The sequence below is a fragment of the Barbatula barbatula genome (genome assembly GCF_947034865.1).
Source record: "Barbatula barbatula genome assembly, chromosome: 24".
Lineage (NCBI taxonomy): Eukaryota > Metazoa > Chordata > Actinopteri > Cypriniformes > Nemacheilidae > Barbatula > Barbatula barbatula.
The window spans coordinates 18,692,330-18,705,311 of record NC_136787.1 but is presented as its reverse complement, the minus strand read 5'-3'; the positions used below and the strand labels follow the sequence as shown (position 1 = coordinate 18,705,311).

At 37.4% G+C, this 12,982-nt stretch overlaps 3 protein-coding genes across 5 annotated transcripts; 2 read left to right on the top strand and 1 right to left on the bottom strand.

Annotated features, from left to right (window-relative positions):
- Positions 1–847: 847 nt before the first annotated feature.
- On the bottom strand, positions 848–3,878 carry LOC306889932 (caspase-3-like). Its single transcript, XM_079449332.1, has 4 exons — positions 3,603–3,878; positions 2,926–3,089; positions 2,719–2,845; positions 848–2,553 (listed from the first exon to the last, which is right to left on the bottom strand). Exons 1-4 carry the CDS (start codon positions 3,811–3,813, stop codon positions 2,231–2,233), a joined length of 825 nt encoding a protein of 274 aa, XP_079305458.1. The 5' UTR covers positions 3,814–3,878; the 3' UTR covers positions 848–2,230.
- Positions 3,879–4,602: 724 nt separating this feature from the next.
- On the top strand, positions 4,603–8,398 carry dusp11 (dual specificity phosphatase 11 (RNA/RNP complex 1-interacting)). Of its 2 annotated transcripts, none has more exons than XM_079448660.1 (10): positions 4,603–4,714; positions 4,997–5,083; positions 5,159–5,234; positions 5,335–5,466; positions 5,606–5,729; positions 5,965–6,025; positions 6,151–6,197; positions 6,303–6,378; positions 6,459–6,668; positions 6,928–8,398. In XM_079448660.1, the coding sequence occupies exons 1-10, from the start codon at positions 4,653–4,655 to the stop codon at positions 7,214–7,216; spliced, it is 1,164 nt and encodes a 387-aa protein (XP_079304786.1). In that variant the 5' UTR covers positions 4,603–4,652; the 3' UTR covers positions 7,217–8,398. The 2 variants fall into 2 exon arrangements, with proteins under 2 accessions (XP_079304786.1, XP_079304787.1); XM_079448661.1 differs by having other exon boundaries at positions 4,677–4,719; positions 6,928–7,897.
- A 324-nt stretch (positions 8,399–8,722) lies between these two features.
- On the top strand, positions 8,723–12,942 carry stambpa (STAM binding protein a). 2 transcript variants are annotated; one of them, XM_079448322.1, is made up of 10 exons: positions 8,723–8,937; positions 9,344–9,620; positions 9,818–9,893; positions 9,973–10,068; positions 10,266–10,629; positions 10,722–10,846; positions 11,095–11,232; positions 11,362–11,474; positions 11,581–11,680; positions 11,848–12,917. In XM_079448322.1, the coding sequence occupies exons 2-10, from the start codon at positions 9,418–9,420 to the stop codon at positions 11,902–11,904; spliced, it is 1,272 nt and encodes a 423-aa protein (XP_079304448.1). In that variant the 5' UTR covers positions 8,723–8,937; positions 9,344–9,417; the 3' UTR covers positions 11,905–12,917. The 2 variants fall into 2 exon arrangements, with proteins under 2 accessions (XP_079304448.1, XP_079304447.1); XM_079448321.1 differs by having other exon boundaries at positions 8,734–8,937; positions 9,406–9,620; positions 11,848–12,942.
- The last annotated feature ends 40 nt before the right edge of the window (positions 12,943–12,982 follow it).

The window sequence follows — 12,982 nt, the reverse complement described above, 5'->3', positions numbered from 1 at the left end:
AAGTGAACCACTGACAGTTCCTTGACATGAAGAGCCAGATTGACAAAGCTGATCTTCATCTATTAAGAATGCCCTTTACAACATTTGAAATAGTTTGTGTGATTTGTTGGCACTTAATTTCGCTCATATTAATTTGTCAATTATTAAAGTAAAAAGGAAATACATTCATTGTTTTTATTTTGTTTAAAGATTCGAAGTGGAAAGTTTATGTTGTGTGTATGCTTATGGAGTATTTTAAAATCAGTTTTTATGCAGGAGTATCTGAATTCATGTTTAATCGATATTGCTATTTCATATTTCATTTCTTTCATGATTCACATATGCCTCTTTTGTGGAGCATAAATGTTCTAAACCCCTTTTATACAGCAGTCCCACAAAAGAGCAATGCAATGCAAGGTACGCCCTAAAAACATTATTAATCCCTACAATTAACATACCAAACAAGTTGAAGAGCACACATAACAGTCTTCACTTTAAATGTAGTCAGATGGAATCTGGCATTTGTGTTCGTGACCGGCAGCCCGTGATGTGCGATTTTGAAATCCTGTTGTTTGGATGTGCTGTCAGTCGTGATGGGTCCACCTTGATTTACAGTACGTCACATGAGCACCTGCAAAAGTACAGATTGTGCAACACCTACACGCACACGCAACAGCAAATAAAGCAAGAGCACATTACGGTCACGACAAAATGTGAGTCACAGACAGGTACAACCGTGGTTTCATTTTTGTTCTGAATATGTTAAGCACATGATCAGGGTTTTATAACATTTGTATTTCCCAGAATCAGTTTATTGATTTGACTGACTCTTGCAAAACAATAATGGACTCTCACGGTTCCTGGTTTGTTTAAAAAAAAAAAAATTTTATTGGGAGATCACATAGGGTATGTCACAGATGAACACATTACAGCACTTACAAAAATGTATGTACTACCAAAATATTTCATTTAATAATAATAAACACCAATTTATAGTTATAGGCAAATATCAAAAGCAAGTATCCCAAACATTTATATTCTCAGTAAAAATGTTTTAATAGAAAAATGTATATTTATATATATGGGCAATTCCAATGTTGTGGACGTGACATAAAAATGCTCAGAGAATGAATTTGTCACAGATATATTGAACCATGTGTTGATATTTGACTAAACCCTTGTTGATAGAGTCTAAACATAAAAGATGTCAGTTTATGAACCAATGTTATATTTTAAAAAAGGGAAATAAACATGCGTGACAAATAAAGGACGCATTTTATGGGAGACGACAAACTTTGTAGGATTTCTGTGAAATAAAACGCACAATCCTGAAGCAATAATACCAAAATGAATGGAGAAGGGATGCCTCTTTAAAGAACATCAAATTGAGACTTTATTTTCATGTGTCCATTTATGAGGAATATGAATATATGTGACAATCCTGAAAATGGCACTAACCCGAAAATGGAAAATCATGCACTAGAAATAAAACAAATGCTTTACAGATTTGAAGAGAGATCTCACATGGGTGTTTGAACCACCCAATGTTAATATCTGTGCTGTAACCATAGTAAAAATCATTGGTAAAAACTTCTTCTAGCATTTTTTCATGGTAAGGTTAACATTTTCATGGAATTGCCCATATATTTATATATATTGACGCTTCTGCGCCCAGTCTGTGTCTCTTTAATGCTGGAGATGAGATAACAAGCTTTTTTAAATGACTTATGCAAGCAAAAACGTGTTGTTCTCATTCCGTAACATACTTAGGAAGTATTTCTTGGTTAAAGCAACTTCTTATGTACGACAGAACCAGTATAACAAGTATAGAAATTACGTTTTTCTTTGGAAACTGCCAGTTTTACACACCGTGGACACACAGACTGGACTTCTGGTAAGGTGCTCTTATGGTGTTTTTTTCTTGTGATGTTTACCAATAAGAGCACTTGGAGAACGCCATTCTGTGCCATAACCGCTACAGCAGCCAACTGGCCTCTCCAAACATCCAGCAGACACCAGCCGAGACACCAAACACCAGGAAAAAAAGCCACAGAGAGCAGCGGATTGGCTACTGCAACAGTAACCCTAAATCCGTCTATACCTTTCCCCACTAAACATTTCCTGCTCTCCCGCACACTTTACATCAAATCATTTATTATCAATCTCAGATGAGAAAGATCTTAAGAAATGTCTCTGCAGATAAACAGTTCCTGCATTCAATTTTGTAACATAAGTCTCTATTACATCATTTTTAGCTGATGATCTTCTGTGACCTTTCAGGGTCGTTCACAAGCTTTCTGGCTGTAAAGGTCAAGCTCCGGTCAACCTCTGTTTCTGTGGTGCTGCTGCTGTCCACGAATGGAAAAACCTCTCTGGTGAAGCGGGTCACAAAGCATGTCATCTGCTTTTTACCTCCCAACAGTTTTCCTCTCGCTTGGAAGTTGTAAGCCACCTGATGGTTCAGTCGAGTCATAAGTCGCGTGATCTCCAGATCTGAACCTCTTTCCTTTTCCAGCAAGTCACAGAAGGTCTGAATGAACACCGAGCCCAGAGGATGCATGAACGCAGCGTAACCTACAAAATACAATTCAAGATCACTCATGAACATTCTTTGTTTTGTGAGAATGCACAGCAACCAACCAGCTAACGTTTTGCTAACATTCCCATTAATTAATGAAACTGATATTTAATTGAGGATGTTTTTAACATTCCATTAACAATGTGAATCATGATGCTGACCTGGGGTTGTGGCGTACATAACTGCAGTGTCAATAGGAATGGAAAATAGCTCGGACAGGCTCTCCTCTTCCTCTGGGGATGAAGAATCTGTCTCTACACCTCCATCCAACGCATGTCCTCGACAAGCCTGCACAGTGAAAATTCAGGTAGGTTCTGTCGACCAGAAGCGTTTTTGCTGAGAAATTCTTCAGTGGTGGAAAATTGTACCTGAATGAGGAAAAGTTTGTTCTTGCCCTTCATGGACGGACCTCCAAAGTAGCTGTAGATCTCAGCCAGTTTCACAGGACCCCCATCAGTCCCAAACACAACACCCTCCTCGCCGTGGCTAGATATGATGCCTAAAAAACAGTCTCTGACGGTCTCCTCGCTCTCTGATGATGAACACGTTGCAGTAGAATTCGTCGTTTTAATATAATACTTGATCCACATGGGCGTTTGTATGTTTTTTTGTTAAAAGGTATTTCTTTTCTACAAGCAAAACTGAGCGTAGCTGTCATTATAATGTTTACATCGTGGAAGACTGATTCACAAGTACACATTTTTTTCCATTCAGCATTCAACATTACCGGTTACTGGTTAACTAGTTTTACTGCTCATAGTAATGTATTTAATAAATATTTTTGCTCACTAAAATATAGAAAACGTCTGTTTATATGAATTGCAACATCACAAAAATAAAACACAGGGCAATGGTAAAAAAAAGAGGTCAGATCAGAGATTAATTATTTTATAAGCAGTGTTTGCTGATAATACAGTGATATTAGTACAAACCAAGACTTTGACCCTACTACTTCATGTAATGTTTTTCATCAACACAATAAAAGAACATTGAAGATATTAAACATTAATTTAGCTCTGTACTTTTTTTATTTTGATGTACAAACCTGCTTTAAATGCTTCGTAGATCCCATCTGCTTTAATGTCCTTTATGATTTCCACATGGAAACCGAGTTGGGTAAGAGTTTTGTCAAGCCTATTAATGTCTCTCTGTACACCTCTCCGCGGGGTCAGATCCACATCCCAATAGAAGTTCTCTATGCAAACAATTAACGCCCGGTTTCTCACATTTTCCTTTGGATGTCTACAAGCAGACATCTTTGTTTTGTTAAAAGAGAAGTCTCCTACTATTAGAAATGATGTGAGGACAGTAGCTGAGCATACTGCCTGGAGTTGAACCCAGCCCCCATGAGTCTTATTTGCATGTCAATCATCGCCTCTTGCCATATTTGGAATTTCCAGGGCAATGCTTATGTGTCATGACTATAATTACATAACTCAGACTTGTAAATGTAATAAAAACCACGTGGTCACCTATTGGCCGGCAATCTGAGAGTTTTCCAGGAAACCATGAGGGATATCAAGAGCACCACAAGGCCACAAGGCATCTGATGTTTGATCTCAGACTTATATGGGTAAATGACAAAAGGTTTGTTTTTAAGGCAGATTTTCCCATAAAGTATTCACAAGTTTGGTCACATATTATTTGAGATATTTTCCCACATTTTAAAATACATTTCGATCAATTAAGACAATGTCAATGTTGTTGCTCAGTCTTTTATGGGATGCTTTTTGAACAGACAAGAGTCTTTGCTTGGCTCTTATTGCTTTACTCTTAATTTAAATATTCATTTAAAAATTTATTTAATACAATTGTCGTTTTCTAGTGAAAGAAATGTGTTGGCACAAATATATTTAGAAACATATTTTAGTCAGTGAAGCATTCATCAAGTGATCCTAAACTTTTCAACAATAGTGTAGGGTAAAGATTATATGAATAGTTTATCAATATAAATATAGTACTATTCTTACAATATTTGAATCTTGTTTTAAATACTCGGCTCTATTTCGCAACATATAAGGGGATTGTTGCGGTTGGGTGCAGTTGCACCTCCCGGCCTGAGGGGCAGCAGAGTCCGCAGATCCCGAGCTGAAGAATGACGTCACTGGAACAGGACATGCGTATGTGTGTAGCGTGGAAGTGGACAATCCTGAAGAGGTGAAGTGCGTTTTTATAGCCAAATATGATTGTTTCTTTTTTCAGTTTATGCAGCATATCACCCATTTCGAAATGTTGAACATTAATGGGACAGTTTTCGTATTTAAAATAGCCATTGAATTTAGAAACGAAGTTTGTTTTTGTTAATGAGTGAAAGTGAAACGTGTTCTGTCATGACGTTATGTGTTATTTTACAATTTAAAGCTTATTTAAATACATATTTCAGTAAGCTATGTACATTCAATGTTATTTATGCTTACTTTCCTTCATTTCTCCTTGCAGTTCTGTCTGTCTGCGATATTTTGTGTTTTGCAAGCCCCTAAGCAGCTGTGAAGCCATGCCTTCCAATAAAAATGGAATTCCTAACAGGTTAGTTGTCGTTGGTCAATGTTTCCTAACTAAACCAAAGATTAAAGGTTTTTAACACAATTGTGTTCGTTGTAGGTGGACAGACTATAGACCAATGGGTAGACGGATCCCTGGAACACGTTTTATTGCCTTCAAAGTTCCTTTAAAAGAGGTTTTTGAATTTCATATTTCCAAAAAAAAACATTGTTTTCTGTAACCTGATCTTGTGGATGTTTACATTAATTCCTGTGTTCATATTCTTTCTGTTGTAGTCTTTCAGTAATTGTTTAACACAAATGGAAGCCTTTGGGCCATTTGATCTTGTAAATATGTTGGAGAAGGAAGGCCAAGAGTTGGGGCTTATCGTTGATCTTACCTTCACAACTCGATACTACAAACCAGTGGTAGGACATAGTGCCAGACTCCACATCATTATAAAAAACACACATTTCTTTTGGACAATCCAGCTCAAAAACAACTTCATGCATTTTGTCTGGTTCATAATATTGTTTATTCCTAAATTTGTCATTATGTAATTGTAAGGATTTGCCCAACACGCTACATTACTTGAAGATTTACACAGCAGGACATGAAGTGCCGAGTGATGCCACAATTCTCAGCTTCAAGAAGGCTGTCAGACATTTTCTGCATGAGAATGAACATAACGGTAGGTTACGTTTTTTTTTTACAGGAGGGAGTCATATCACAAGTTATTAATAGGTGCTACTACTAATGTGTTAATGTGGACAATCGTGTTTTTATTTATATACAATACATATTACCTTTATTTGTATGCATTTAAAAAACGTTTAAAAACATTACAAGAAGTGTTGAAAATAGTCTATTTTGTGGTTTCATCTCAATGAGTTTAATAAAATAAATGTAACCTAACTTTTTAACAGATAAACTGATAGGTGTTCATTGCACTCATGGTTTAAATCGCACTGGCTACCTTGTATGTCGGTAAGTTCACAGACAAATCACAGTGAAAATCTTAATGTATGAGCTGCCATCTTGATCGTTTTATTGTATGTACTTCGATGAGATATTACATCCATAATTGATCATTGTTAAATATTATGTCATAGATACCTTATTGATGTTGATGGGATGAAGCCCCGAAAAGCGATTGATTGTAAGTGTTCACACTTATTTGTTATTTTTAAACATGGTTTGAACTTACAAGAAGCATGACTCTAACCCTGTTGTCATCATCTGAATATTTGTTCAATGCCTCCAGTGTTTAATAGGTCAAGGGGACACACAATAGAAAGGCAGAACTATCTTGATGACTTGACAGCGGGACCCAAGAGAAGGTGAGATATTCTGTTGTGATGCACCCTTTTACTGGATGAAGTTGCTATTGCATTCAGTCATGTAATTGTTTTTAATGCAGTAATGAGGGAATAGAGGAACCAGACCAAGAACCCGTTCTGGGCGGATTAGGCATGAATCAAGATGCCACTTCTCATCAAGGTGGACGACATAATCATGCTTCGTTTAATGGTGAAAGATCTCACCAAGGCCACAGAGGATACCAAGGCCACAGAGGATACCAAGACCACAGAGGATACCAAGGCCACAGAGGATACCAACCTCCACGTTTGTAAGGCACCCTTAAATTATTGCACATTTCTGGAGATTCTAAGCAGAGTAATTTGTATTTTTTTAACATTTCAAACCTTTTATGAGCCAAACAGGGTTGATTGGTAAAGCCTGCAATCGTTTTTCCCAATTTAATATCCATTTTGACTTGCTTCAATATGTAAATACGTCACATTACAGTGGAAAGAAAGGTTTTGTTGGGTTGCCTTGTAATTTCCTTAAACATTCTCACAGTTACATCTTTTTCTTGTCTCCCTCAGCCCAAATAACAACATAATGCGGTCTGGACCCCCAGAGCAGCTCCGCGCCCCATCGTTCCCTACTCCACCACAAGGAATGAAGTTTATGAGACCTCCGCTTTTCAACCAGAGCTTTAGAGGGCAACACGTGAGGTTCGATGATTCATGCGAAGACCCACATGCACTGCCTTTTTCTTCTCCTCCAATGGGATGTTCTGTACCCCAAGGGGCCCGCAGAAAAACTCGACAATGGTCTGGGAAATGGCCAAAAGATCAGAGTCCACGAGGAAACGCAGGAGACTTTGATTAATTAATAAAACCATTGGACTGTGCAGCATTCTGTACACAAACTGCAATCGCTCTTGTTTATTCGTCCTTTCTGTGGAGGAACTGTTTCTTTGGTTTAGCAAACGCCGTATTTGAATGCAGACAGTTGCTATTTTATTGGCCTTTACCAGCTGAAAGGCTTGATATGTTGGTAAAGGAGTTTTATTTATTTTTTACCTGCAACTTTCTTATTTTATCAGACACATCTATGTCACATAATGCGATCTAATAAAATGTGTAGTTTGTTCATATTATGTGATGTCAGGTATACCCGTAGATTCATGAAGGACTATTGTTACCTGCTTTTATTCCACCAAATGCAAACCTTTGTTTTCAGCATTAAATCTGAAATGTCTGGCAAATGTTATGGATTGTTTTTTTACTAAAAAGCATGTTTTCGTGTTGGTGTTTGGCCTCTTGACTTATTTGGTTAAAGCCGGACATCTATACTGTGGGTTTTAACACTAAAATGCAATTAAAGCAGTGTCACCTACATCTTTTTAGCAGAAATATTTAGATTTTCATTTAGCTCTGTATAAGTTTAATTGTAGTGTTTGGCTATTTAAGTGCCTTGTGTGACATGAGAGAAAGGCTGGATTGTAATAAGAGTAAAAAAGTGTAGAAAATCTAATAAATTATGTTTTACCCACAAAGTCTACGGTATTATTGTGACTTTTTCAACTAGCTCTGCAGACATGGGCATTTTAAAATCATTTAAATTTAAATCGTTAAATAATCTTTTTTATTTATTCATTTAATAATGTATTGACTGTTGAATTCTGTGTACTTGCTGGTTTACTTCGTTTCTTTTTTAAGGGCCCCATCCAGTGTAACCACGGCAACAGTTTAGATCAGGAATAGATCCATTTGGTCGCCAACCTCTAACACAATATGTGCGACATTACATTGCCAGAAAGAAGGAAAGAAAAGAAAGAAAATAAAAATACAGAAAATGCCACTAAATAAAGAGGGATAGATGCTGGCCTAGATGCTGGGATAGTGCTTTTAAACTATTACACTAGAGCTTTTTTGTTACCCATATGTTCCAATGTCATGACATATATTTTAAAATCATTGATAAAATGTGAAATGTTTGGTTTGCATAAGGCCCACTTCGTTTTATGTATATGATATTTACCTAACATAATAAATAACTGTGTAATGTATGGTTCATTACTTTGTAAATTATAATTTTCAAAATACATCAAAAACACAAATTTCCACCATACTTTCCAATTTTCTATTTATATAATTTTCCATTTTAAAAATACAAAATACGTTTTGTGTCGATAATAAAATTAGGGAGGAGTTGTAGAAAATGTGGCATTTAATAATCTTGCTGCAGGAAAGTATACGGGACATAAGGCACTTCTTATACATTAATAACTGCATTTTTGTTTTAAAATATTAACACTACTAAATATTAACACTACAAAATTTAATATTTTGATGCTTAAAATATGAAGCATCAATAACAATTGCAAAGATTGATCGCCAATCGGATTGCGTCAACAGCTCTGGATTGCGTGTTTGTCAGCTGAGTGCAGTGGGCGGGGCATCAACCGATCCAGGAAGTGTTTTATCATCACAGCCATTGTAGAAATAAACAAGCATTACATTTGTTACCTTGACTAAGTGTGTTTGCTATGTTGATATAAACAAATCAAATCGTTACTAAAACGTAAAGGATTGCGGAGAAATCAGGTAAGAATGATATTATTCTATGATCTGAGAGCTGTCTTTGTTTTCGCTGTTGGCTTGTCAGATATGGGTGGTACCAAACTCATTTGAGTCAATGTGAAAGTTTAATCGTGTCACATTCCAGGGAAATAACAGTCAGATCTTTTATCACATTGTATAGTATACAAAAGGTGAACACAGAGATGATTTGTCTTTTAAACCACTGTCTGAAGACATTGACCACAGTATAATCTGTTAATATGTTTTTAGTCATTCCTTGTTTTACATGTTTTGGATGATTTAATAAGAGTTGTGCGTGTGTCGTGTATAATCTCCCCCCAAAATAAGCTTCAGTTTACTCACTAACTAGACATCAACATACATGCAAAGTCTTCAGTAATAATGTGTTTGAATTGTTTATTATTCTCAGAGAACGCTGGAGGTTTAGAAGCTGTTGATTTGAATAACTCATAAGTGGTTATTGATCTGCAGGCTGGAGACATCATGGCCGACCACAATGACTGCAGTCTGTCCTCTGAGGAGAGGGTGCGTGCACTCACCAAGCTGGGCAGCTCTGTGGATGTCAGCGAAGATGTGCCGCCCCGCAGATACTTCCGTTCAGGAATGGAGATCATCCGAATGGCCAGCATCTATGCAGAGGAGGGGAATGTAGAGCATGCGTTTATTCTTTACAATAAGTACATCACGTAAGTAAAGCGAGAGCGGTTGCTTTATATAAGTGTCAAATGGTCGGTGATTTGGTGTGTGATTCCACATATCAGTTTCAGCAATTTATGCCATGCGTCACATTCACTCTCCCACCCTGAAAATAACTTTCACTGGAAATGATTTTCTCATATTCAAATGCATAATGCAGTAATGTTCCAAATGTATTTCCTGTTAGGTTGTTTATTGAAAAACTTCCCAGACATCGAGATTATAAAACAGCCAACATTCCTGAGAAGAAAGAAACAATGAGGGTAAGATGTGAAAAGTTGAGACTTCAAAATTCATAAAGTGTTTCTCTTCTAACAATGATTCGCTGTTTTTCATATGCAGAAATTAAAGGAAATCGCCTTTCCGAAAGCAGAGGAGCTGAAAATGTTGCTTCTCAAGCAGTATGACAAAGATTATGCAGAATACCTTGTCGGGAAGGTGGGTGGAGTTCATCCAGCAGAAATCTATGCAGACGTTCTGGACAGTTAGAAATTCTCCAGCGTCCGTCTTTAATATTATTAATGTGTTTGTAGCCCAGATTTGTACTATTAAGCTACCACAACCCAATGACAGTCATTACTTTTTCAACACGGCAAACAGTGTTTATTTACAAGTGTTTGAATGAATCCTGACAGAGAGCAGAGCAGGAGGCCCAGGCTCGAGAGATGATCAGACAACGGGAGCTGGAGGCCGAGCGGCAGAGACAGGCCGAGCTGCAGCAGCGTCAGCGTGAACAGGAGAAGTTCCTCACCTTCGAGGAGAAGATCCGCAGGCAGGAACTGGAGAAAGAGCGCCGGCGGATCGTCCAGGAGTTCAGCACTCCAGAATCCCCCACCCTTCCCACTGTTCCTCTGTTGCCTGGTGTGCATGGAACTCCACAAGCTGCGTTTACAACACCAGCGCCCCCTGGAGAAGCTCTGGACCTTATTTCTCCAACTTCAGGGCTCCCAACGTTTGACCGCTCTTTAAAGCCTGGTGTTCCAGTTGCTGAAGGACAATGTGAGAGCCTTCCATTTGCATTTTTATCATTAGAATCCACCATTAAATTACTTGAGTGTTATGTTTGTAATGGGTGATTTGGATGCTCTTAGGTGTGTCGTTAAACGGCTTGCGTCAACTCTATGTGCCCGCCGAGCTGTGCCCGAATTTTTTAAAGCTGGCAGAAGCCAACACAGCACGAGCGGTGGAGACCTGTGGCATTCTTTGTGGCAAGCTGGTACGTTCACAGTGATTCTACATCATCCAGCAGAATGGCTTTCAAAGGCACACAATTAAGCATGATAACATTAAGGTTCAGCAATCGAGTTTCTGATTGTATTTTTGCATTACGACATTACATTATTTTGACAGGCTATGAAGCATATATGTTATGGCATTGTTTTTATTATTGTTATAACACAGTGAAAACCCAGTAAATCTTCCACATCCTGTCCTGAGCACAGTGCTGTTTGCTTGTCTCTACAGATGAAGAATGCTTTTACAGTGACACATGTGATCGTGCCAAAGCAGTGTGGAGGACCAGACTACTGTGACACAGAGAACGAAGAGGAACTTTTCCTAATCCAAGATCAGAACGACCTCATTACACTGGGCTGGATTCATGTAGGATCATATTTGGATCACTTAAAATACTATACATTTCTGAGCATGCTTAGCTGGAACATGCTGTAATACACTGTAATTCATTTTGTGGCTTGGCATGAATTCATCTCTTTTTCTTTTTTATGTTAGACCCACCCCACCCAGACCGCCTTTTTGTCCAGTGTGGACATGCACACGCACTGTTCTTATCAAATGATGCTTCCCGAGTCTATAGCCATTGTCTGCTCACCTAAATTCAACGAGTAAGTTTCAACAATACGATTGGATTGATTCCCAATCGATTTCCTGAATTCCCTCATAAATTGTGTTTAATAATAAGAATTATTGAATATTGTCATAACATTTCAGGACGGGCTACTTCCGGCTAACAGACTATGGGATGGATGAGATCAGTACTTGCAAACAAAGAGGATTTCACCCACATCAAAAGGAGCCTCCACTCTTTTCTGTGAGTGCCAGCCTTATTCGCGATGCTTGCTATGTCCAACACCACTATTACTATTTCTTATACATATAGATTATACATGAAATCCCTAATCCTAATAAACACCTGACTGTACTATGGACATAAATGACCTATCTTGTGCTATATTTTTTTATATATTTATCTCTCAGGCTAGCCGCCACACCACTATTACTGATGGAAGTGTGACCATGCTGGATCTGCGGTAATATCTTCCATGCTGCTTTGGAATTCGTGCCTTCGCTCCTGACATCCCAGCAACAACTTGCCAAGAATCTCCCTATGGGCTAAATAAAGCACTACGCTGAACATCGCCGCAGCTGCTGAGCCTTTATTAATTTATCATCTTATGTGCATGATGGAAATTATATGGTTTGTATTCATTGAAACGTGCCGCTGGTGTCACAGAAATGCCGCAGTTCACCTTTAAGCAGTTTGAAACAATTGTTGCAGTGTTATCTGTTTTGTCATTCCTTCTTTGAACCCTTAAATTCTGAAAACAAAATGGCTCGTGCAGGATCACGTAAGCCTTCCAGTTACTATTTCTCTGTTGTCATGTTTTAGTTCTGCTTCCATAATGGAAAAGCTTCAGTTTTTTGTGTTGATAAAATGGTGGTCATTTGTCACAGCAGTCAGTTTTAGACGGACTGCACTGAACCACTGTGTTCATGTCTCTTGTGATCTCACTAAATATTTATATGCTTTAGTTGCTAAGAATTTTTATATTTAAATATCACACTGTCATTTTAAAAGCGCGGGACACATGCACCAACATTGAAATAGTGATGTATTAAGAATAACTTAAGGTGACTTTTAAGATTTATCTGAACAGCCAAGGTAACATTATTTTATATCAGAACAGCAGATTGAAGCAGAGCAGTTTAAAAAAGACATTTCTTTCCATTTTCTTTCAGCCAAACTATTATTATTTTATAATGTATCATAATATTGAGACAAACCCATTTGCGATTGTTTAATATTATCATATATGATAAAGTTATATATACAAGTTTCATAATTGTATAATTGGGTTGTCTTCGTTATGTTTTGATTCATTTCTTATATGTTACAATGCAAACAAACAGCTTCATTTGAGCTATTATCTGTTAAGTTAAATTAAATGTTTTGAAAGCTGGCATTCTTGTTACCGCACGAATTAGAAGTGTTCCAGTGATGTCTGATTATTTAAAATTAAATAAAATTAACAAAATAATTCACTGCGATCAATGTTTCACGTTTTTTTCTAGTTATGAGTTCTCTAGCATATTTTAAAAATAAAATCAGTGT

Coding starts and splice junctions, on each gene's coding strand:
- LOC306889932 (XM_079449332.1), bottom strand. CDS start 3,813: ATGTCTGCTTGTAGACATCCAAAGGAAAATGTGAGAAACCGGGCGTTA. Junction 3,090..3,602: donor CTACGAAGCATTTAAAGCAG/GTTTGTACATCA, acceptor GTTCATCATCAG/AGAGCGAGGAGACCGTCAGA. Junction 2,554..2,718: donor TATGTACGCCACAACCCCAG/GTCAGCATCATG, acceptor TGTATTTTGTAG/GTTACGCTGCGTTCATGCAT.
- dusp11 (XM_079448660.1), top strand. CDS start 4,653: ATGACGTCACTGGAACAGGACATGCGTATGTGTGTAGCGTGGAAGTGG. Junction 5,084..5,158: donor AAAAATGGAATTCCTAACAG/GTTAGTTGTCGT, acceptor TGTTCGTTGTAG/GTGGACAGACTATAGACCAA. Junction 6,026..6,150: donor ACTGGCTACCTTGTATGTCG/GTAAGTTCACAG, acceptor ATTATGTCATAG/ATACCTTATTGATGTTGATG.
- stambpa (XM_079448321.1), top strand. CDS start 9,418: ATGGCCGACCACAATGACTGCAGTCTGTCCTCTGAGGAGAGGGTGCGT. Junction 9,621..9,817: donor CTTTACAATAAGTACATCAC/GTAAGTAAAGCG, acceptor ATTTCCTGTTAG/GTTGTTTATTGAAAAACTTC. Junction 10,630..10,721: donor TCCAGTTGCTGAAGGACAAT/GTGAGAGCCTTC, acceptor GGATGCTCTTAG/GTGTGTCGTTAAACGGCTTG.